Here is a 26,332-nt window from a genome sequence, read left to right on the forward strand (position 1 = left end):
CGAGGCCGCGGAGCTCGCTTTAGGTTTTCCCGAAGCGGCGGTGCAGGCTCACGAGCCTCCCGAGGCAGTGTCCACTCAAAGTTCTCTCGAGACGGCAGTGTCCGCTGATGTGCCCCCCGAAGCGGTGGAGCCAGCCATTACCTGCTCCAAGGTGGCAGCTCCACACACACCGCTGTGGTGGCCACTGGTTCTGCCCTGGGTCTCCACCCCGCAGGCACTGCCTCAGGCCCCAGGTCGCCCCCCAGCACACGGACCTGGTCCCCCCCCCATCCCACCGTTTCCACCCCCGAAATAGAATAGAAAGAAATAGAAAGAAAACTAAGTTTTCATTTCATCTAGGTAAACAAAAAGAGATTTCAGAGCACTATGTTTATTGTGTCTCAGGGGTGGATAAATTTGGGTATCATGTGCACCGCAGTGAAATGATACACCATGCTTTCTGAAAATGGAGCCCAAAGGCAGTAAATGCAGGGAGAAGAGAACAGTGTGAGAATTGCACCCTGTGAAACGCCACAAGAAAATTGAGACGGCGATGAAGAAAAGTTACCCAATCCTACAGAAAAATGTCTATTCGTTAAATAAGATTTAAACCAATTAAGGACAGTTCCTTGGATGCCCACATAACATTCTAATCAGGATAAGAGCATTTTATGATCAACTGTATAAAAAGCCAAGGTTAGGTCTAAAAGTACTAGGATCACAGAGACGCCAGTGTCAGTCGCTGACAGTATATCATTAAAGACCCCTAAAAAAAGGAAGAGTAGAATTGGGTTGCAAATAATTTAAATCACAAACATCAAGTGAAGGTTTCTTGAGAAGAGGAGTAACAGCAGCCTCTTTAATGCTATGAGGAATAGTCCCTGAACTTAAACATTTATTCAGAAAAGACATCAGTCTGAGTCCAACCAAATCAAAAAATTGTTTCAAAATATGTGGAGGGAGAACATCATGGGAGAAAAAAGAGGGTTTCAAAAATGCTCCATGTGGCTGAAGAACAACAAGATACAGACGATACATCAGACGATGACTGCAGATCTCAAAGTAGTGACCTTATCAACAAAAAACTTTGAGAAACCTTCACATAATTACACTGAGGGATTTGAAATCACATTTACACAAGGATTTAAAACAGAGTTAATAACAGAAAATAAAGCTTTAGAGTTGTGATGACTTTTTGCAATTAAAGTTTTAAAATATTTAGATTTAGCAGATTTAACTGAATTCTGAAAAGCAACAAGAGCGCTTCTAAGCATTTTCATAGGTGATTTGCAATTTGTCCTTTTTCGTTCTGCTCTACTACAAGCTTTTCTTAGAGAATGGATGTTGTCATTGCTGTAATAGAGTTTTTTCAAAGTATTTATTTCTAATTAGTTTGCTAAATATCATGCAAAATAAATAGAAATTGTACTGTACTGTCTTAAAATGAAACAGTGTAATGTCATACAGAACTAAATTTGATTTATATCGGCCATCAAAATATCCATACCAGTTGTTCACTGGTCTCTTTACCACTGTTCTGTCTTGTCAGTTTACTGCCCTTGTATGTAAAGTAGTAGCTTGAACTCAGCAAGTTCTGTGATCACATTTCTTGCCTGAGATGATCCTAAAATTCTGCCTCTGTTCTTGACTTTCCATGTTAGCTTAATATAGTATTAATATGCTGTAATATTATAATATTAATATCATGCTAACTTCCATCTGTTAACTGATGTGGCTTCTTATCACAGAATGAGGCAGAAATTCTATCATTTTATAGTATTGTATGCAGTGATAAAGCATATGTTGATTGACGCTGCATTATAAATATTTATTATCCTTATGAAAATACCCAAGATGGATTGATGAACACAGATACAACAGTACAACACTATTCAAAATGTCTCTTTCTACATCTTAATCAGCTGCAACTATAGCTGGATGTCTTTGTCCATATTAGGCATTTCCTGGAACCACATAAGTTTTATTACTCCCTAGGAGTCTGTGCGGTGGCACATTCCGGCATTGTGAATGAATAAAACATTATGAGTACAGAAGTTAACAAAAGTTAAATGTGAGAGTTTAGCGTTCCATAATGCTCACATCACCCCATTTTTAGGTATAAATAAATAAATACTGCTCTCGAAAGATATTTGAAGTAAAAATATGATAATCCATAAGTTTTTTATCCGATAAGCACACTTTTAGACTAAAAACCCAGAGGAATGTAAATATAATAAAAAAGAAAGGAATTAACAGGTTAATATAATTAACGTTTCAAGACTAGCTAAATAATTACAACTAAAATCTGCAAGACAATGGGTATTGCTCCCTTTTTTGCTCACTGTTGACTGGAAAGTCCTGCATACTGGGGTGATTCCTTCTTGGAGTGTTGGTAGAGTGTTGTCTGTCATACCTGTGGCTGCTTTGAACAGCATCAAAAAAATATTTTTTGTGTGTATGTAAACCTGGTCTAAACATACACACATTATTAATAAATAAAGAGATGAGAATGTGCCTGGGTAATTATGTAAGCTTTGGGTTATAATACTACAGGAATATTCCAGACATGAAATCTGACACTTTATTAGCTTTTTGTAGAGCAAGACACAAATTAACGGCACCGCTCTGTCTGGTTTTCAAGTGGGCATGCACACCATGAGTTATTAGTTACTTGAAGTGCTCATATATTATATTCACATACAGTAAAGCTGAATAATATTTAGACAAAAATGTCTTATTCACACATAAGTCTTTTTCACACACAGTGAATATGGTGTATTTTAACTATGCAATTACTAAAAAAACAAGGATTACTACGGTGGCCGAGAGAGCTCAACGCGCTGCAACTTCAGAAAACACATGCAAATAGAAAAAAACACCAGCAAATCAAGAAAACATCTTCATCATTTTGACAGCACATGTGCTGCAAATCCTCAGAATATGCAAATTAAGAAACGCTGCAAATGCTCACAACACATGCAAATTAAGAAACGCTGCAAATCCTCACAACACATGCAAATTGAGAAACGCTGCAAATCCTCACAACACATGCAAACCTCCAAGAAAATTTTAATGGAGTGGCCTGAAGGGCACAGTTAAAATCGTATAGAGAGGCACACTAAAACTTAAGCTGCATTTCAAGGATCTATTTCTACATGATCTATCCCATAAAAATTACTGCCACTGATAGAATTTGTCAGTTTAATGTAGTTATTAAATAACATTTATTGACAATAAGTTACATTAAATTACAATTTTAACATGCATAAAACAAATTAATTTACAACATAATACATAAAGCCCATTTTGCTAAAAAGCTAGCATTAAATTAAGAAAATAAGATATTCTCAATACATGACTTTTTAAACTAGTACAGATTAATTAACAAAAATGAATCTGACACCACTTAAAACCTTTGCCATCTTCTAAAAATAGTTGTCAAAGTGCCCAGTCACCAAAATAATCCTGAATTCCTGCTCTGCATCTGTACAAACCCATATTTTGGGAACAACCTGGGAATTCTAGTCTATTTAGACTCATTAAAGCAACTTTTGTAACAATGGTGTAACTAGGATTGTATGGGCCCCAGTGCAAAAGCACTACCAGCCCCACAGCTTACAAAAATAAATCTTTGTAAGAACACTGTAATTTTGTGTTTACAGTCTTGAAGTTCAGTGTCTTTGCTGTCTCTTCTTAAGTGATCTTTGAATCAATTTCACAAAACCCTAGGGCTCATGAAACAAATTTTTTGGATAAATTAATTCTACCATAAATTCAGTTTTATCATGAATCCCTGGTACTTTGTGCTCTGCATTGCGAAGCTGTGAAATTCTTTTGTGTGAAGAACAGGCCAACAATTTAAGTGATTATTTATAGAAATTCTGCCTCTCTGCTCTGCCTGTTCAGTTTACAATACACCCACAAATTTTCCATTTGTGTGGAAATGCATCACGCTCATCACCATATAAGGAAAAAGGAGGAGTAATAACTGTGCATAATTGGTCATCGTCTGCATTGTTGTTGTGCCAAATTTGAATATGCATAAATGATACAATGAATATACGAGAACTAAAGGTAGATAGATATGGAGGGTAAGAAAAATATGATGCACATGGTACTTCATGAAGTTGTATGTAATAGAGAGACTTTTTTGAGGTCTTGTAATTATGAGTATGATTGAATGGAAATGGAAAACAACATGAGTGCTCTTCCCATAACTAGTTCCAGGGGTGAAATTCTCTGAGAGCACTAGGACTTCTTCCAGCGGACCAGTAATCTTATGTGCCAGGTGCTAAAACTAAAAATATGTATACAAAAAAATGAAGGGTGAAAAGGTCATATGTCTGGAATAGGTGAAGTAGGTGGAATGAGTGACTGCCTTGGTAACTTACTTTTGTTATTTTTTTGTTATGTTTGTTTGTTTTTAACAATTACAAAAATTTGTTTCTAAGTGAATTTTAGACTCTAAATTAATATATTTAGTCATTTATTTTGATATATGTTTTTATATTATTTGTAAAACGTTTGTATTTTATTAAATATGTATATAATTATATATATTTTTACAATTAAGCTATTACAGACTTTTTTCTTTTTAAAAATGTTAATATTGTTAGCTCATATATATTAAATATGCTGATTTTGAATTCACTTTGGAAAAAGGTTAACGTATGAATATAAATGATGTCCATGTTTTTTTCCCTTATGCAAAAATGTTACGAAGGAGAGCATGACCAAAAAAGCACTGGTTGTGTGATACACAGGGTAGCACTTGTTTGACTGGAAAGGTGAGAGATTAGAAATAAATAAATGCAACAAAAAAATTTATATATTATTATTATTATTATATATATATATATTATTATTTATTTTATTTTTTTCTAATCTCTCACCTTAGTTTTAAAATTTGTATATATTCCAATTTGTTACTATAGCTTACCTCACCCTTTATAAATGAGAAAAGCCTTGATGAAATTTTGCACATCTCTTTTTAGATTGTTTCTTACAGGTATAACTTTAATGCCTTCCTAATTATTTAGGGAGGTTTTAAAGTGGACCTTATGCCATGTCAGTGGTTTTCCACTTTGCTCTGCTCTTTGGGACTAAAGAAATAAATAAATATTTTTTCAGCAAAAAAAAAATTATATATATATATATATATATATATATTTAAAAAAAAAAAATATATATATATATATATATAGACTTGCTGTTTATGTTCTTTGTTTCTCTCACTCTTCATCTAGCAGATACAGTTCTGCTAGAACCTTGTAACACTATATTTTGCAGTGCCTGTGTTTAGTGTTCCATTATTAATTAGTATTAAGTATGAAATACAAAAAACTGCACAAAATAATTACACAGTAAAAATGTAAATATGGAACATAATAGCACAGTATTTCTTAAGTTACTTATTACTTACTGCTGTGTAGATGTACAGCCACAGGAGCACTGTAAAATAAAAGGTGACCAACTTTTCTATATGGTACTGTTTAGATATATGGTTAATTTATTAATTTGTCTTAATTTATATGTAACTAGTGTTTGTGTATTTTACACATCTACTCTGACCACTGTTTCTTTTTAATTAATTAATTAATATTTAAATTTTCTTTTTTTTGTGATACAATCCTTTGTCTCAGTCTCTCAACTTTGTCTCTTGGCAGCTGTGTGCCTGGTGCTGGGCTGTTTGATTTTCCCAGATGGCTGGGATGCAGAGGTCATCCGGGATATGTGTGGAGAGGAGACAGGAAAATACACACTGGGAAACTGTTCAGTGCGCTGGGCTTACATACTGGCCATCATCGGCATCCTAGATGCTCTCATCCTGTCCTTTCTTGCTTTTGTCCTCGGAAACCGCCAGAACGACTTTATGCATGATGAAATCAAGGCTGAAAATAAAGGTGAGTGGTGGCCTACAGATTTTTAATCAATTAATGAACTGGGTATTGTTTGATATGACAAAACAATCGCAGTGTTGCTGTGGATTTTTTTGGGATGCCATCATTTTGTTAGATCTGTTTTGGTGACGGATATGATGTGTAAGGAAGCTTGAGTGACTGGGGATATTTACACTTGGCCATCATAACTATTCAATCATTAAAAGATCAAGTGTAAGTTCAAGATGCACTGCAATCAAGTCTTCAGGGTATATTTCAGGTGTAACTCTTTCAAATGGAAAAGCATCTGCTTGTTCATGCAACATATGCAAGTTTAGTCCTTCCAACTGGGAGTATGTCGGCATACGGAAGATTGGTAGCCCTATAATCCACACATGAGTAAGCAATGACAGGTGAGATGGATGTAGCAACCGCATATCTCAAACATTTACTGCCATATGGACAGAAGAGAGTGTTATTATTACAATGGAAATGAACTACTTTTAGCGGCATTAGCGCAGGAAGGGTCTGTTTGTCTGTTTGTTTCCTCATCCTGTGAATGCTTTTACAACAATCAATAATTGGCAAGAAAAAAAGAGAGAAAAATCTGAAGAAAACACCCCCAATTCCTTTATAGCATTCCAAATCAACTGGGGAAGTTGTCATGGTTACATGTCAGATTCCAGGAAGATAAGAGGATCTGCTGCTTTCTACCCAGCAGCTTGGCACTCCACAGCTGTCATGGCACATACATGTTCTCCATCAACCTTGCTCTCTGCTAATTAATTTGGAAAGAAGGTACATAAGCGATGACGACAGAAAGAAGAAAAATGTGTGCGTTTGTGTGCACAGCATCTGTGAAATCTGGGGCATAGGTTCTGAAAAATCAATACAAACCTTGTGGGAGGTTGCCAAATCTCCCCCACCTTCCAAGTGTTCTCTCTGGCTTAAATTAGCTCTACTGTACTCCACCATCTTATTTGACCCCCCAAAATAAAACGTTCATTAAATCTCATTCATTAAAATTCATTCTTTGGCAGGTTCCACCACATGCATTCTGTTGGTCTAATGTTAGAAAGACTTATAAGGTGTATTAAAGTGAGATCCACCTGTGAACATACTGTACAATTGACATCATGATCAGAGTAAGATATGCCCATGGTGAAGGACACAAAATCTTAACATTACGCAGGATAGCCAGTGGAAATGAGATTAACACCGTATGTACAATTGGATATTACAAATATTAGCCTACAGCTTTCAAACCATTGGAACTGTCAGTATACATAGGAATGGCAGTGTATTTATTTTTATTTTGTCTTTTCACAATGGAGAGCAGTCCATTTATGTGTGATAGAGATGTGGACTATGCACCTGAGAGCTGTGTTGCTTGATGTAATCTATGGTTGTCCACCACTGATCATAAGAGGATAATTCTTATAATGAATAAGGCATTTTTGAGGGAGTGTGCTTGCTATATGGAGCCAGAATATATGCAGTGGATTAATCTGAAATGGAGCAAGCAAATACAAAATGCAATGCACTGACAAACAAACTTCCATTTTCCACTAGCTTTGCATCAAATGTTGTGGAACTCTGTCCTACATTGTCTAGGCTCAATTTAACCATTGAAGGTCTGCTTTGATGGGCTCAGTAAAATGTTCCATAAAAAATCTGTATCACTGCTTTACTAAAGGCCAATGCAGGAGTTTTAAACTCAGAACAAAACTACCTGCACTTGCATACAATTAACCAATATAACATCAGGACAATACAAAAGATAGTGACAGTTTTGGACTGCACTTGATAATGAATGAACAGGTTGGTTGATGGCACAGTTAGCATGACAAGAATGAGGAGCAGGACAGCAAAATCAAGAACACAGAACCTAGTGTTCTAATCTAAACTCTTTACACAGCACACACCTTACTAAACAATCACTTCTATTCTGTCTTCACAGATTTGGCAGTATCCAGGGTAAGTCGTTCCGCTGCTGTGACTTTTGTGCTTGTGTGGTCGTGTAAAGTTGTTGTGGCACAAACATTATTCCTGTAGTATTTCCCTGACTATATGTATTTTCTGTTGTCATCGTTAGCAATTAGCTTACCTTATAAAATCCCCATTTTCGCAGACATATACTTATTTATAAATGTCATTCATGGGTAGACATTAAAAACACAAAGCATAACAAGACATTTATTATTCAAAGCAGGTAAAAGACTGCATGAAAAAATGCATGTGTCAAAAGCTATGTTGGCGAGCATGGAAGCAAATATCTGGTCTGCTATTTGTACTACATGAATATAGCGCCTTTTGAGCCTATCGTGTGCAAGATCATTGATAAATATTTTAAACTGAACTCTGATAAAAGACCTGAGCAAATATTTTCCATGCTAATCAAAGTTGGACTTTTCTATACAATAACTTTGGAGAAAGAGGCATTCAAAAAAACAACAACTATTCCATGTACAGTTAACAACTCTATATTAGGCATAGTTGGTACATTGGTGCATACAGTCAAATGTGTATGAACAGTTGCAGTGTTATCAGAATGTTATTAACAGCAGTTTTCCTCCACAGCAACCTCTACGTGTAGGGTCTTCTCTTCGAATGGATGGAGTAAGCTCTTAACTTCAGTACAGTTTAACTTCACTGTTTCTTATCACTCCCTGAAAAACTATGCATGCAATCATAGCATGTAGCTCTAATCTGATATTACCCAGGAGCTTCACACTTGGAATATTTTCTGATCCTGTCGGCTCTAATGCTAATGAATTAATGATTAACACTCCCTTGTTGTGTCTTTTTGTGTGTAATTTCCTTGGCAGTGGCGTAACTATTTCCAGTTCAGGTAGAGTAGTCACAGTTGGGCCCACAACAACCAAGCCCTTTCGCGTTGTTTTACATTCACATTCAATCCTACTCTGATATTAGAATGATCTGAAAAAAGGTTCTGATCAGTGGTGTAGTCAGGCGCGGAGCTGTGGGCGGGCCTGGACGGGCCTGGGCCCGCCCACATTGACAGCTGGCCCGCCCAATCAGAAATAAAATACTACTCTGTATTGTTAAACATGGATACTACTTTATGTGGTGTATTTCATCTATAACATGTTATGTTAAAAACAGTAAAATTATAAGCAAGCCTGATAACTTTCAAATTTAAGTGTGTTGGAGACGTGTTTTCATTGGTCAATGCAACATCAACGTAGCAGGCTCTATTGTAATCTGGCGCAAACCATCTATGACGCGAACAACCAATGGTTATAACGTTCGCTAGAAGTTTACGGTATCTTGATTTTTCTTAGTATGGCCAAACAAGTTACTCTCTCTCATTTTTTAAAAAAACCTCCTATTGAGATTAATAATTATTTGGAGGACCAATCTGTGGATAAATATTCGTTCAGTTAACATGTCATTACTTTAAATGTTCACTGAATAGAGTGTTATGTTGTGGTTGTTTTTTTGTTATTTTGTTAGAGCTATGTGCTCTCTAATTGATCTTCCCTATGCACTATCACAATGTTGCCTTTTTGTGAATGATATGTTCCTGGCTCCATAGCCATAGCCTATGTTATATAGGCTTATGTATTTAGCTCAGTTTTGACAGTAGATTAAATTTAAATTACAAAATAAGTAGGCTAATAAACTATTTTTTTTACCATTATAAAGCAGTTTGAATGTTTCATTGTGTTACAGTATGGTTCTAATGAGAAAAGTATTCCCGAGCAGCTTTCAGCTATGATCACTTTGAGAACTTTTCTTGCAAGCACCCTGAACTAGACAAGTGGAAAACGTATTTTGAATAACACCATGTTATAACCTTAATTTTTTTTCGTTTTGAATTATTTCGTTTAAAGACATTTCAAGCTTTGTGCATTTGATGTATCCCTCATGTCTGTGTGAGGCATACACTGAGTTTCGTTAAGTTAGGATGAGACGCGCTCCAGTTAATGTGCAGTGCAAGTGACCGCGCGGGCGCCTCCATGATTATATTGTCTGGTATATTTGCTTCTTATTCATTAAATCCAGGCAATTGGTTGATGAAAAATGTACTAAAATTAAGATACAATTTATACAAAACGAAATTCACTTTAAAGAAAGTCTTTCTACAAAACAAACCTATGAAGTGGTCATAATCATGTCTGACCATGTCATATTGCGCCTCTTATAATGCTGTTCAGTGTTCACATTTCATAACCAAAATAGATTAAATAAATAAAAACATATATTATAATATTGAACATATATATGAACCTAAATACGTATTCTTTAATGGCTACAGCACCTAGTAACGTCAGAGGACTCAAGGTTTCAGCGTTTCCCGAAACCTTCTTATTTAGGCTACACTTTTTTTTTTTTTACTGAAATGCTGGAAAGTATTTACAAGAACAATATTTCATCGCAGCTTCACCACAACAAACAAAAAATGTGAACGAGAAGAAAGCACGTAAAAAATTGAAATAGTTATTGTGGCAGCAATATGATACAATTTTAAAATATGTAGGCTAGGCTATCCTAATACATGCAATTTCAACTATTTCTGAAGTGATTATTTTATAAAGAACACCGCTTTCTCGCATAACACAGTGAAGCAGCCCGTGCATGAGAGAATAATTCGAATCGAGCCGTCGAATCGATATCAACCAATTCAGCACTATCACCACGGACAGCACCTGGTAGAGTCGCACGTAAGCAGCTTCCTAATGTATTGTTCGGGGAACACGCCTAGAAATGGTATAGCTTTATAAGTTATACCTTAAGAGTCTTCGTAGCGCGCTAAGAGACAACGTTATCGGGAAACCCAGCCTTGATTTCGGAACACCCATAGATTCAGGCCCACCTCGACTTAATCCAGGCCCACCCATCTGTCACGTTCTGCATCCGCCACTGGGTGTAGTCCTAAAAGATGTACTACCATGCAGTCTCTTTAAGTCAACATTTAATACTAGGGGTGTAAAGATTGGAAAAAAAACTTCACATAATATTCAGTGTTTAATTTCTCTTGCTCTTTAATTGAAAATACATTGCATTTGTCACTGAACAGAACTCTACTGGCCCTGCACACACTCCTCTTCTGAGTGCTTTTATCCAATTCTGTACAAAAAAATTCAAGTAGTGACAAGAGCATTTACAGAAAATCTGTTTACAGAAAAGTTGTTTCTCTTCTTCAAATATAGTTTACATTTTGATTGATTGATTACTACCAAACAAGAATGACCCAGTTGTTCTTGAAAGAGCTGCATGGTGCATACAAATTTCACTGAAGTTTGACTTAATCACACATTTTGACTCAAGTCACTCACTCCCTGTCCACTGTAGTTTTACTATAGAACACACATAAATATTTGCAAGGTTTGGTAGTTAATTACATTGAATGTAAAAAAAGAATACAGAGCGATGCTTGATATATATAAAATACGTGCAGTTTCTGTCCTGTCAATGGTCAACCCCACCTCAAGTGAATTCGTAAGTATGTAAGAGTGTGCAATTTTATGTGAATTTGCATGATCTTGTTTTTGTAGGGAAAACATCACCATGGGTGTTCTCCCCTAAACCTATCAGGGAGCAGATTGCACAAAAATATTTAAATGAGATGACAATACATTCATACAAATTTGCAACCAGTTCACCACATCGTAAAATGCTTAAGAATTTCTGAAAATTATGCCCCAGAGAATGGAAAGCAGTGCTCAAAAGGCAAGCATTTGGACGATATAACAGACTAAAACAAATGATTCATTTAATCATTTCTAAGATGGACAATGTTGTTTTGTGAATTATCATGCCCTGATAAACCATTGCACTTCTAGAAACATACTAGAACATGACAGTTGTTTGTGTACTTCTGAAGCAGCAAAACAAATGGGTATATCAAAGATATAAGCAAATCTTGATCATTAAAATTCATTGTATACTAACTGCCCTGGAAAAAAGTAAGCATATGGCCCCAATTACACCACTGGTCTCAATATTATGAACGTAATGTAACATATGCATCAGAGCATCTGTATTTTACTTTGAGTATCCCATCTATGGTGGCTACCTCCAATTTTTATTTTAGATTATGCATATGCATATGGAAACAGGGAAGGGTCAATAAAGTTTATGATTTTACTGTTTTACTCTTTCTGATTCTAGATTGTGCAGTATGAACGTTGGTTCATTAAGAATTCCACCTCTAAAATGTAATTTTATATTTAAAAAAGCCTAATTGTACAATTTAAAGTAAGCAAGAAAGAAAGAAAGCCATGGGATAGTTGCCAGAGTTTAATGGCATAATAATTAATCAATTGTAATTCATTATAATTGTGATCAAATAATTATTTACCCCAGGCTTCATTTTTAAAATGCAACCTTTATGGTGGGAATCCCATAAAATAGTTGGGCACTAATTCCTATACATTCCTAGTTACGCCACTGAGTTCTACAATCCTTTCCCAATTAAAGCACAGCCTCATACTTCCAGCCTAAGGAATTATTGTAAACTCATTCTTGTATCTTTTTTTACAAAGAGATGATATGGCCCAGAGACATAATAACATTTCTAGTATCTACACCTGCCTTCTCATGTAAGAGTTCTGATTAGAAACTGATCCTGAGCGACATTTTTAGTTTAAAACATGTGACCTCTGGTAATATACTAAATTTAAGAAAGGTGCATAATAAGGGGTGCAGGTTTAACGCATTGCCAGTTAAAAAAATGTTAAAAATGTCATATGCATTGTATTGTGTGATCCATCTTTAGACTACAGTAAATTGCATCCACTCCCAAAACCCACAATGATTTATTATGAGTCATGTGTGTAATCTAATTTTTGTCAAATTGGCTGATTCTTCAACATGAGTCATCAGAAAGTGCTATTATTAAAACAGCAAGACAGTGAACTTCCATAGAGGCCCAGTCCAATAAATGACTATATATGTTTGTGGGATACTTTGATGTAGTCATAAAATGTTTGTCATTCACTAAAAACAACAACAACAACTTGACAGTACTTTCAGAACAGAAAAAGGATATAGCATTCATTAGGGAAGTGGTTCTCAAATCCAGGTCTGGGGTATGTGTGTAAACACAGATTTGATCTTAGAATGTCTGTACAGGAAATACATGCCAAAATTCAGATTTATAAAAATGGTCTTTCACGTGGAAAAGTGCTTATTGTCATGTCAGGGTCTAAGCAGACATACACAGTTTTCGGTGTCTGAGTACTGCAGGTATTTGGAAATTTAAACAATTCTTGTTGCTCACCATGTTAATCACATTAATTAGGTGGTGTTTACAAGGCGGAAACCATTCAGCTAGACACAATTTCAAGATCATTTGCAATTTATAAATTTCATACCTGAAATAGGGGCATATGAATGTTTTTGTGCATACAGTTGTTCTTTGAATCACACCTACACACATTTGGGAAATGATTGTAAGATCAAATGTAGGAGAGTTTCTACACAACATTTTAAAAATGAGGCCCCTGGCGTCCTACCAAACTGCCCATTTTATATGTCTCTTATCTGACGCGTTTAGTTCACTTCACGGAGCTCTCTCCTAATGAGCCAATGATGTGAATCAGCTGTGTTAAATAAGGAAGACATACAGCATGCGCAGAGGGTGAATCCCCAGAACCAGAGCTGAAAAACACTGCATTAAGTAGTCTAATAATAATGGTCGGGGTGGGGGATTATTGTATCAGTTTGCATTTCTTTTTCCACATGGACTCCCAGCCTTGCAGGCAATTTGTCGTCTGTGGAATCACCCGTATCTGTCTTGTTCCACATGTCTTGGCATTCCTATTCTGTTATCTGTTGAGTGCTTTGTCAGTTCCTGAATTCTTCACCTGTTCTTTGACTTTTTTCTTTGCCGAGTTCATGTTTGTTTGCCTGCATTGCTGCCTAGCAGATGCCCATTGCCAGCTCTGTTTATCTGCCAGTGACTTTCTGTTTGTCTTTTTCTGGATAATATTTCATTAAAGCCTGTGAACTGACCATCTGCTAGTGATTCCACATTCAAACACACCGTTACAATCTAGCCAGCATGGAATCATCTGAAGGTGATTAGATCTGGGTCAGCAAGTGTACTTTTGGGAAAAACATTTCTCAGCCTTCCCAAATCCAGCCCCTTAAGCTTGATCAGGGTAACCTTGGTATAAGCCCTGTCTTCTTTGAAGCCCTGTGTTCTTTCTCATTAGATCTTGAACCCCCCACATATGCTGGTTATCCTAACAGCTGCCCCTGATTCTTCTTCCAGTGTTTGCATCTTCCAGCTTTCCAACCCTCTAACTTTACATCCAACAAGGCAAAGACCACTAACATCATTATGCAGCTTACTGCTGGGGAGTGGTAGTATGAGAAATCCACACCCCCTTGCTGTCAGTTGTTTGCTGAATTCTCAAGGGAGATGAAAAAGTATTATTGTTCAGTCTATGGCAGGGAAGCACATTTACTTTTTCTCCTTCACTAGGGGAGTTGAATATGGCACTATAACATATTGGACCATATTGGTAATTAATTACAATTGATTACCATATTGGAGTCCGCATGGACGGTTGTTGGAAATAAAGGATGAGATCCAACACTGTAATTGACTTTGTTTGTGTTCTGGTAAGCTGAGTCTTTATTTAGCAGCATGTCCAGTAAAAGCTGATGCTTGTCAGTAGCTGCGGTTCTATTGCTGTGAGCAACACTGCTTTCTGCTCATCAGCTCATTAGCAAGACCTGAATTGGGTGTGTCTGATAAGGGAGGGAGGAATATCAAATATTTATTACTAGTAATAGTGCTGGGGGCCTGTCCTTGGCAACCACTCCAGGGAATGCTGTCCTTTCCAGTAACCACTGAAAGGAAATTTCTTTTTATTACATTCATCTTCAGTTCTTGCACATCTTTGCCTCGTGGTTGCCTCTTTATCTCTGCCAGAGTGTAGAGTCATGGGAAAAAACAACTCGGCCTAATCCAGGCGTGTCCTATCCTGCTCCATCCATCCTGCCTGGAAGATTCTAGTGAGTCTGAAGCTGCTTTGGATGTGTTTAATTGGGGTTAGAGCTAAACTCTGTAGAACAGTGGCCCTTATATATCCTTGTGGTGCCACTCTTGGGGTTTATCATCCTGCCCAAGTGTTAAAATGAATTCAACATACTATACTTGGTTTGCCAGCGTCTTATCAAGATTTGTCTGGAACCACAGTCAGGTGCCCCCACCCCCTTAGTTGTCTGGCATAGCTCTGTTTAGAGAGCATTCGGTGACCATACAAATTTACTTTCCCAGATACTGGTGTTCAGTTAATTGCGAGCAGTCCTCTTTCAACACTGTACAGTGACAGCAAAGTGAATCTCTGCCTGTCCACAGGATAGAGAAACTAATACATTGGAAATCAGAAACTGTTGGCTGTTAAGTTGACTTTGGAGGAATTAGGACTGGATGGAGCAATCAGTGTGAATTGCTACAAAAGCCTAGAATAATCCAAGTAACCAAGTGTTTGAACTACCATCAGACCAGACGGGCACTGTTCAATGTTTGCTTCCAGTTTTCCCGTTCTTACTGCTGAGAATATCTGATGGCTTTCCTTTTCCTGCTGTCATCCTGCCCAAGGATTTGGTTTGGCCTTGCTTATTTTTGTGGGACATCAAGATCCAGGTTTAGAGAGCTCTCCATCTCTCCACTTTTGGACATTCTTTTTTGCCTTTATCTGTATGTTATAATTTTTCATGAAAAACATCTTGACACCTTTTGGGTGCGTAGAGAGGTGATGGCTGCGTAGCGCGAGAGCTCGGGCGAGATCAGGTGCATGATCTAAGATGGTGGCTCCCCGCTGCTAGACTACAACCTTAAACAACTTCATTCATTTATTTATTTATATTTTTTCTCTATCTCTTTTTCTTCTCTCTTGTTTTGCATTTTTTTCTTCCGTTTCAAAACTGGACTATAACGCTTTGCAACCTGGATTACCTTGAGGAATACATCGACACGCATTACAACAGACTCTACAGCACCATGAACAAGGACAAACCAGACGACAACAAAAAAAGTAAAGGCAATCTCACTCCAAACTCCGTCCAAGACCCCGTCCAGACTCACTATCCAGCACAGGTACAACACCATCCACATCACCTAAACCGCCATGCTGCACAGAGGTAAGCGACATTCTACTCTCCATTGAAAACAAACTTTCTGGACTGGATGCAAGGATCGCGCTAATAGAAGTAATACACAAGGACATTCAAGAACTACGGCACAGCTTAGAATTCAGTCAAGAACAGATAGACACTCTCACCAAAGAAAATAATTTTTTAAAGGACTCCGTTCACTCTCTTACCGCTCAACTCACCTCCATTGTCACACAAAACAAAACCATGAAAGAGAGCATTCTGGACTTACAATCGCGAAGCATGAGGGACAGCCTAGTCTTCACAGGCATTCCGGAACAAACCCCAGATGACCCCGAAAAATCAGTTAAGGACTTCATGATAAAACAGCTCAAATTACCATCTGAAATTGTACAGGATATCACTTTCCACCGCGTGCATCGGATCAGATCCCAAAACAACAGCAATCGCCCACGTCCAATCATCGCAAAATTCGAACATTATAAACAAAAAAAACTGGTTCAGAGGCAAGGCAGACAACTCAAAGGCACAAACTACGGACTCAACGATCAATATCCAAAGGACATTCTCGAGCGTCGAAAACATCTTTTCCCAATCCGAAAAAAATGATGAATGAAGGAAAAAAGGCAACTATCTCTGTGGACAAACTTTACATAAATGGACAGTTATACCGTGATAAAGACATTACCCCCTGGCTCTTCTGAACTCTTCACTCTCAATTCCGAATAAGTAACTGTTGTTCATGAATTTAAAAATAGATCACCTTTACCTTGCTCCCCAGTTCCTCTCTCTCTCTCTATACCACATTTTAAGTCATGAAATTAGCTCTCATGTTGCTCCTTGGTCTCGCGCATTGTTTATCATTGTTTCACACTATGTCAGTATTTAATGTTCCTTGTATTGCTGTTGTTGCTGCTGTTGTTGTTGCTGTTTTGCTTCATACACACTGTCATTTGTGTTTCTTCAGTTTTGTTCGTCTGCCAACAACATTAACATGTTATGCACACACATGTACGTACAGTCATAAGTCCATAAATATATACACTCACACCTATACATGCACGGCACTCATACATTCATACAGTAATATTCATTTCCTTTCCATAACATGTCTTCTATCAATTTTCTAACCTGGAATGTTCGTGGAATTGGTTCTCGTGCAAAGAAGGTCAAAGTCTTGAACCATTTAAATAAACTACAAGCGAACATATGCCTTTTGCAAGAAACACATCTATCAGACGCAGATCAAGATAAAATTAAATCATCAAAGTACAGTCATTTATTCTCAGCTCAATATAATTCAAAACAAAGAGGAGTTTGCATTTTAATAAGTAAAAAAATCTAATTTATTCATAATACCACTGTTATAGACCCCGAGGGATGTTTTATTATTATAAATATTTCAATCGATAATAGCCCAGTTACAATTGGTAATCTATACGGCCCAAACACAGACGACCCATATTTTTTTCAAAACTTATTTTCCTCTATTTCAAATCTTTTTAATTGTCCAGTCATAATAGCAGGTGATTTTAATACAGTTCTCAACCCATCAATAGATAGATCTGGTTTAAGAAATAAACGCATTTGGCAATTTGCAGAAACCATAAAACAGTTGGCTGGCGATGGCTGGCGATTACAACACCCAAACGCTAAAGAATACTCGTTTTTCTCACCAGTCCATCACTCATATTCCCGCATTGATTTCTTTCTCACCAGTAATTCTATCATATCAAACATTTCCGAATCAAAGGTTCATCCAATTGTCATTAGCGACCATGCTCCAGTAACATTGAAATGGAATAGAAGTGAACCTCATAAACTTGCTACCAGATGGCGTTTTAACATATCTCTCTTGAAAGACCCAGATTTTGACAACTATTTTAAAAGAGAGTGGGCATTCTTTCTAGAAATGAATGACACCCCTGGATTGTCTCCCTCTCTTCTGTGGGAAACAGGAAAAGCAGTACTACGAGGGAAAAATTATCTCATACTCCGTTTACAAAAAAAAAAGAAGGAAAAAGAACAAGAAACAGAATTGGAGCAGAACTTTAAACAACTTCAAGATATCAATATAAATAACCCAACAGAAGAAACACAAAATAAATTAAGAGAATATAAATTTAAATTAAATGCAATAATCAATAAACATACTCAGTTCCTGATTCATAGGCTCAGACAAGAAGAATTTCATCATAATAATAAATCTGGTAAATACTTGGCAAATCAAATCAAACAAAAGGAAAAAGCAACAATTTCAGTTATTACAGACCAAGAAGGAAAATCTACCAACTCACCGGAAGAAATTAACCAAAATCTTCTAAATTTCTATTGCAAATTATACTCATCAGAAAAAGACCCAAATCAAAATGACATCAACACATTTCTTAACAGTATCAATCTACCACAACTGAATGAACACCAAAGAAATAGCCTAGAAACACAACAACCCGAACTTCTTACAGCACTACAACACATGCCTAATAATAAAGCACCAGGTCCTGATGGATTCCCCGCTGAGTTCTACAAACACTTTTGGTCCACTCTATCACCACTCTTCATCAGAATGTTAAGTCAGTCACAACAAAAATTAAAACTCCCAGCTAATATGAATACTGCCACAATTTCACTTCTTCTCAAACCCAATAAAGATCCAAAATTACCATCAAGCTACCGTCCCATTTCTCTGATCAATGCTGACATTAAAATCATGGCCAAAGTATTATCCCATAGAATAGAAAAGGTCACACCATCTATAATACACCCAGATCAAACCGGTTTCATTAAAGGTAGACTAGCATCCACCAATACACGCAGACTATTCAACTTAATGTACTATTTTTCAATTCAGAAAGCAAAAGCCATCATAGTCACTCTGGATGCGGAAAAATCTTTTGACAGGGTCAACTGGAAATTCCTGTTTTCCACATTAGAAAGGTTTGGTTTTGAGGAGTTAAAATTCTATATACATCACTTTCAGCCACTGTCATCACTAATGGACTAACATCACATAGCTTCACACTGCACCGTGGGACTAGACAAGAATGCCCACTCTCTCCCCCATTATTCATAATTTTTATCGAACCGTTAGCAGCAGCCATCCGCCAAAACAGCTACATTAAAGGAGTTCAAACATTAAACATACAGCACAAAATCAGTCTTTACGCGGATGACATATTACTATATTTACAAGATCCCTCATCATCATTACAAGAAACAATTAAACTTATTGATTCATTTTCGAACATTTCTGAATACTCAGTCAACTGGAGTAAATCTTCCATTAAATCACAATAGCTTGGATGTGACATCCCAGACATCACCTATCCCTCTATGCACCAATCACATCACATATTTAGGCATTAATATTTCCCCCAGGCTGTCAGAGGTGGATAGTCTTAATTTCACCCCATTACCCAAAACAATAAATGATGATCTTCAACGCTGGATGAATTTACCATTATCCATTATGGGCAGAATATCAGTAATCAAAATGACTATACTCCCTAAACTAAACTATTTATTCTCAATGATCCCAACACAACCCACCCTCACCTGGTTTAAATATTTAGACTCAATTATTATCAAATTTTACTGGAAAAATAAGACCCCAAGAATTAAACTAGCTACTTTACAGAAACCAAAAACACAAGGAGGATTGGAAGCACCTCATTTCTACCACTACTCTCTGGCTAATCAGCTTCAACAGATATACAAATGGATTCACCCAAACTCATCAGAAAACATATGGCTAGATATTGAGCAAACAATTTGTAAGGATATTCTAATTTCAGATTTACCATTCTATAGTCAGACAGCAGCTCTGAAAGCCTGGTGGAAATTTCACCAAATCACAAACACTCCTCTTGTACCATCTAAATACACCTCCATTTGAAATAATCCAGATTATACAGTTAATAAAAAAACACTTAATTTACACACATGGGCAGAAAAGGGCATAACACAACTCCAACACATCTTTCATAGAAATAATCTGGCCTCATTTTCATATTTGGTCCAGGAATACGGCATCGGGAGTAATAGTTTTTTGGAATATCTACAAATCAAATCATCTATCCAATCAAAAATCAACATTCAAAGTGTTAATCTAGAACGTTCACCTTTAATCTCAGAGTTAATTAATATATCGTCCTCAAAAAAACTACTCTTCAAAATATACAGAATAATATTAAAATCAGACAACACATATCAATTTAGACAATACAAACAGTCAGTTACTCCTGGTAGCGCTAGCTATTGCCAAGAAAACTATCCTCATGAACTGGAAATCAAGAAAATTCATACATATTGCATCCTGGAAAAACCTACTAATTGATTATATCTCAATGGAAAATCTATCCAGTCCATCTCATAATACAGTAGAATTACACCCCTTCTGATCAGCTCTCATTACCCTCCAGCAGTCATAAATCTGTTGACCTTCTTTGTCTGAGACCAATCACAACAACACATCCCCCCCTAAACTACTATTTGAACTTAATTTGAATATTAATCTTTGAGTTTTGGGAAGGGGTGGAGGACAACATCGATATAACATCGATAAGATTTATTTTTTAATTTTTTCTCCTCTTCTTCTTCTTCATCATCTTTTTTGTTTGGCCTCTGGTCCCCAGTAGACTATGACATCCAGGTCTGTGGGTGGCTGTGGGTGGGTGGCTGTGAGGTGGGGCTTGTGTCTCCCCGCCGTCTCCCTGAGCTATCGCTTCCACTGCCACTTGCCCAGGTTGGTTCTGACTTGCATGCCTCACTTTTTTTTAATGCATCACATATCAGCTGAAATACATGCACACCTGTTACGAACCTGTGCATGTGTATATATATACGGAGGCGATGGGAAAATGATAAAAAAATAATATATATATAAATAAATACACAAAAAAATTAAAATAAATGAATTTACATACAGGGCAAGTGGGCCGTGTGGGTGGGCCGGGTCCCTGACCTGGGCTGCACTACATGTCTCACTTTTTTAATGCATCACAAACTAGCTGAGACATATACACATCTACACATTAAAAAAAAATATATATATATATATATATGTTTGGCATGTAGGTAGTGGCCGGGGATGGCTGATGTTTGGGGAGAGGGGAGATGGAGGGGTGGGGGTTGCATTGGGCCCTGGCCCGTGACATGGGCTGGGGCGTTAAGTTCTGATATGTCGTAGCCACGAGGGGATCGGCTACCCCAATTATTTAATTGGGGTAGCCGATTAACCCCCCCAATTATTTAATTCAAAACTAATATTATTAATATTATTATTTTTACTTGCCCTCTTCATTGTCCTCCACCCTCTCCCAGTTTTGATGAAATCATTATTATTATTATCATTATGATTAATATTATTGTGGTTATTATTGTTGTTAATAACATTTGTTGTCTTTATTATTACTATTATTATTAGTCTTTATTTATTTTTATTTTATTTATTTATTTATTTTTTACACTACTTATGTCTGTTATCAATCTTTTATGATGCTATTTCAGTTGTATGCTTCCTTCCCCAACCCTAGACACAATGACAGACACATGCGCGCACACACACACACACACACACGTATGCTCACAGACATATGAATGCAAATACAGGAGTTAATCAGAACGGACTTGTCATGTTGGCCATCAGTATATATGTTTATTTGTCTGTGTTTCTGCATTTTGGCACATGTAAATATTGTCACCTTCTTTACTTAGTGTTTTGTTTTTTCTTCTCTTATATGTTTGATCTATGGGGTTCTGTATTTGGTACATGTAAACATTGTCACATTCTTTACTTGCATAATAAAAAATAAAAAAAAAAGACTGTGAACTAACCATCCATCTGCTAGTGGATTGCTCATTCAAACATAACATTCATCAGCAGCAGATTCTGTTATAGAGCAATAACGCATATACATGCACTGACATACACCAAAGCAAATTTTACTGCATCCAACATATACAAATTCTCACCCCAGGATGGAATCCTAGTAATTCCACTGTCCGTTATCTGAAAATATATCTTGTTGAGTTTAAGGCAGAGATTTGTTTGACTTTTTCTATACTTTAAAAATCTCTCCCCATTTAAGGTTAAAGCCCTGGGCTTACTCATTTAGATGTTCTGCAAGCTAAATATGACAGCCTAAGAGCTCAAGATCAGTGATTTAATGGAGACAGAACAAGAAAATTGGTATTCCTAGAGGATTAGAAAGGGAAAACTGTTTCTTTCATACCTTCCTTCACTGAACAGTTTAGTGCTTTCCCAAAACCGTTAAGATCAACAGTGATTGGAGATTAATATCATTACGTAGGTCAAATATGCCATCTGTACACACCACATGCTTTTCACCACATGATTTTGCAATACTGTTTTAAACAATATTGTTTGAAGATTGTACTGTGGAAAATAACTGCAATTAGCTGCAATTTCTTCCTAAACCCTGTTGAAAAAACCAGCATATGCTGGTTGGGTATGTTTTGAAGCATGGCTGCTGGTTTGAGCTGGTCCTTAGCTGGTCGTGTGCTGGTTTAAGCTGGTCCTTCATGTGCTGGTCCTAAGCAACTAGCTCCTGCTCAGAACCAGATTAGGACCAGCACATGACCAACTTAAACCAGCTCAAACCAGCAGCCATGCTTCAAAACCTAACCAGAATTTGCTGGGTTTTTCAACAGGGAAATGTTTACTGTAATACTTATTTTCTCCAATATAGATGAGGCTATCGTAAAATAAGAAAAATGATCATGTCATTAAATAAGGTGCTACAGTATTGAAAACTAAATTAATTTTAAAACCAAAATTAATCCTTAAAGGGCTACAGAAATGTCCCATGCATTTAAACCACTTACAATACATTTGTTACAATGCAAGGTTCATTCTGTCATTCTATTATTTTGCATGTTCCCTGAGATTCATTAATGCTCTACCCGTAGAGGTACAAAAAAAATGTAGTTCTAAAATATAGTCTACAACAAAATATTTTCTCCTCAGGCTGCTCATTTTCATGCAACACATGCATTACATTCCAAGGGTTATGAGGCTCTGTGACAGATTTGTGAGATGAACTACACCATAAGCTGCTATTTACGAAAATCTCTCCCTCTAATCTTCATTTGTCTAAATGGAAGTACAAATCATAGTTTTTAGTGGCCACTAGTGGTCAGTTCAACTAGAACCTGCATTCATGTCTACTTGCAGTATAGTAACATTTTTGTTTTGCAAAAATGTATGTAGGGTCAAATATTTCTCATGAGACAAATCATGATTCTTAAATAGTTCTTAAGTAGCTATAGATGCATTGTTTATTCAAAACAATTTAGTGTCTCTTTGGTTATGGTTTGATAGTTGGTTTTCACGTTCTTCAAAATCCAGACAATAAAGAGGGACCAAAGTGGGTTAGGAGGTAGGAGGATGTGTTATTTGTCTGAATGAAACCTTTCCCTTCCTTTGTCAATCTGTGCTGATCCAGGCTATGCTATACTACTCCTGTTATCTGTCCCCTGATTCCTCCTTTGCTTCAATGTCCCCAGACAACTGAACAACTATAAATTAATATGGCGAAAAACAAAAATGCATATTAATTACTGAGTGTAGTACTGACTAATAACTGCTTATTACTTTTATGCTGTAGTATTTCCAGAGGTTGAATTGTTATGTTGGGTTGTGATCTTTACCAAAGTAATGTTTGTTTAATTATGTATACATGTAACAAACTTGATTTTTTTTTCTTATGGAAGGATAAGGCATAATTTCACTCAAAAGTTATTTGATGAATCCTTTTATATTTTGTATGTAGGTTTGTCTGACAATTCACCAAAAAATAGTTCACCAAAAATGACAGTTCTGTCATTATTTACTCACCTTCAAATGATTTTAAACCTGTATGACTGACTTTCATCTGTGCAACACAAAAGAAGACATTTTGAAGAAAGTAGGTAACTAAACTGCTTTGAGATATTTATCAAACGTTGTCTTATGTTCCATGGAAGAAAGAAGTCATACAGTCTTGAAAAGACATCAGGGTAAATTAATGATGACAAAATTTTCATTGTCGGTGAACTATATATATTTTTTTTAATCATAGTCAGTTCTGATTAAGTATATGGACTGCTCTTTGTATAATTTTCTCTTTTTTCTCCCTCTTTATTGTCTATTTTAGATTGAGATCCGTGATACGAAGGACCCTCGATTCGGTGTCCAGCGGTTTCCGTGAGGAGACAGCATCCTCCCTCCTTTATCTTCTCCTCCATCCCTCTCTCCTTGTCCTCAGGCCTGTGTCTCTAAACTCAGTCAGGATGCTGCTATAGTTCAGCTCTTTGTAATATAGAAAAAGACTGGAATACACTTCAAGAAGAGAACATATTCAACATACACCTATTTAAAAACCATGAAAATTTAAAACCAATAAAAAGAAGAAAAGATCAGCTTTACATAAACCAACAACTCTGGGAAAGTAACCACTTACACATATTACTACTGTTATTTAATAATGCTTTGATGACAATTATGATGATAGTCATGATTATGCTTGCAACAGCGATATTATGTTCAGACTTTCATATTTTATCTAAAATGGGGAACATATTTCTAGCTTTAAGAAAATATAATGAATCAATGCATATGTACAAGAGATTGGGTGCTACTCTGGACACGCAGATGAAAAGGAAAAACTTCAAGCCAAAAAATTTAAATAAAAAAAAAAAAAAAGGAAAAAAAAAAGAAACATTTTGTACAGCACAAGATGTAATTTTGAAGACCATCTTTTTCTGACAAATTTTGAATTCCCCTCTTTGTACATGTGGTCAGCAATCAGAGTTAATTGATGAATTAAATAGTTAATTTGTAAATTCTATATTTATATGGATACAGGGTACAGCCATTAAGCATTTATTCACCCACATCATATTCCTTCTACAAACGAGTGGATTTAACCGATTTATTATTTTATCTCTCAGTTCACCTGAAGGTACCAATAATCATTCTATGACTGTGCAGCAGAAAAGACTAACAACAGTTAAATACACCACTATCCCACAGGCATCTAATTTGGCATGCAAATCTCTTCTTACCTTTCCTTTTTTACAGACACGTCCTCTCTTGATATTTCCGTTTTCATTGAACCTTTTAGAGAGAGTGAGATAGATTTATCAATAGTGATTAGCACATGAACATTCTTCAGACTCTGTTACATTAATTTCATAATTGGTCATTTTCTGCAGCTTTTTGTGGTCATTAGACCCAGGTGAAATTTTCTTTCGTTGTTTTCATTGATCATTTGTCTCGAGGAAAAGCCCTGCATGCTGCATTTTACTCAGGCCCAACATGTTCTTATCTGCCATCTCCCACATTAGAGCGCAGTGGTACAGCACAAAGTTAACCGTAACACATCTATAGGTACGCAGTCATGAAAATGACTACCTCTATGTTTCCGAGGCAAGATGTGTAGCACAATTATTCACACAATTTCTCAGCATAAACTCACCATACATTCAATGAACTGATGTGACTTCATATGCAAAATGCAACAACCGATGCTCGTAATGATATCAACAGTCCCAACTGCAAATAAGACAAATATTTTGTTAAAAATTTCTTAAATACCTGCACCATGGTGTGCCACTCAAACGAAATCTGAATTTGTGCAAAATCAATATTGGTTGAAGGTTTTACTTTGTCTCAGTTGTGTTTTTACCAACATCCCCCTCCACTTTGTGTTAAACAATCTTGTAATGGCATGATTTTTTACTATGTGGCAAGAACTAACACAGACCTGCAACATGTACTGGACAACAGCAGTTAGGATCATCTCAAGAGGAAAGCCCTGTTGGGGGTAGGTCTTGCCCCTAGTCTGCAGCCGCTTGAGTTGCTGATTTTGGAGATGCCATGAGAAGGACTCAGAGCTTAAAATATAATGTGATGTACTCCATGGTGCTTAAACCCCTCCTCACCCTTAGATAAAGACTGCTTTGCTGCTCCCCATCTACCTCAGCCTTGAACCCCTCTTACTCTAGCTTGTCTCCCAGTGAAGCATATCAAGAAAATAGAGATGAATGCTGAGATCAGACGGAGAATGGGGGTATGAGGAGCAGGAAGAATAGACTGCATTGGACTTTGAGACTAATGGGTTTCTATTCCGAATTCTATTCTATTCTATTTCTATTTAAATGCAGCTTCTCCATAAACTACCTGCATCCCATCATTCAACTACACTACCGTTAAAAGGTTAGGAAATGCTAAGACATTTTTTGGTTTGTTTGTTTAAAGAACTTGAGACTTTTATTTACCTAGGATGCATCAAATGAATCTGAAATGAACGTCAAGACATTTACAATGTTACAAATGCTGTATTATAAATGCTGCATTATTCAAACTCAGTTCA

General features: G+C 36.6%; 1 protein-coding gene across 1 annotated transcript in view; it reads left to right on the forward strand.

Moving 5' to 3' along the window:
* LOC306845197 (LHFPL tetraspan subfamily member 3 protein-like) overlaps positions 1-24,166 on the forward strand; it is a gene marked incomplete at both ends in the record, with an annotated part of 49,187 nt that extends 25,021 nt beyond the window's left edge. The window contains 3 exons of the mRNA XM_079377851.1: positions 5,646-5,886; positions 8,426-8,477; positions 24,113-24,166. Of these exons, the coding sequence (XP_079233977.1) occupies positions 5,646-5,886; positions 8,426-8,477; positions 24,113-24,166 (347 nt within the window). The remainder of the gene's footprint in view (positions 1-5,645; positions 5,887-8,425; positions 8,478-24,112) is intronic.
* Positions 24,167-26,332: the final 2,166 nt, after the last annotated feature.

The sequence above is a fragment of the Barbus barbus genome, assembly GCF_936440315.1.
Source record: "Barbus barbus genome assembly, chromosome: 25".
Classification (NCBI taxonomy): Eukaryota; Metazoa; Chordata; class Actinopteri; order Cypriniformes; family Cyprinidae; genus Barbus; species Barbus barbus.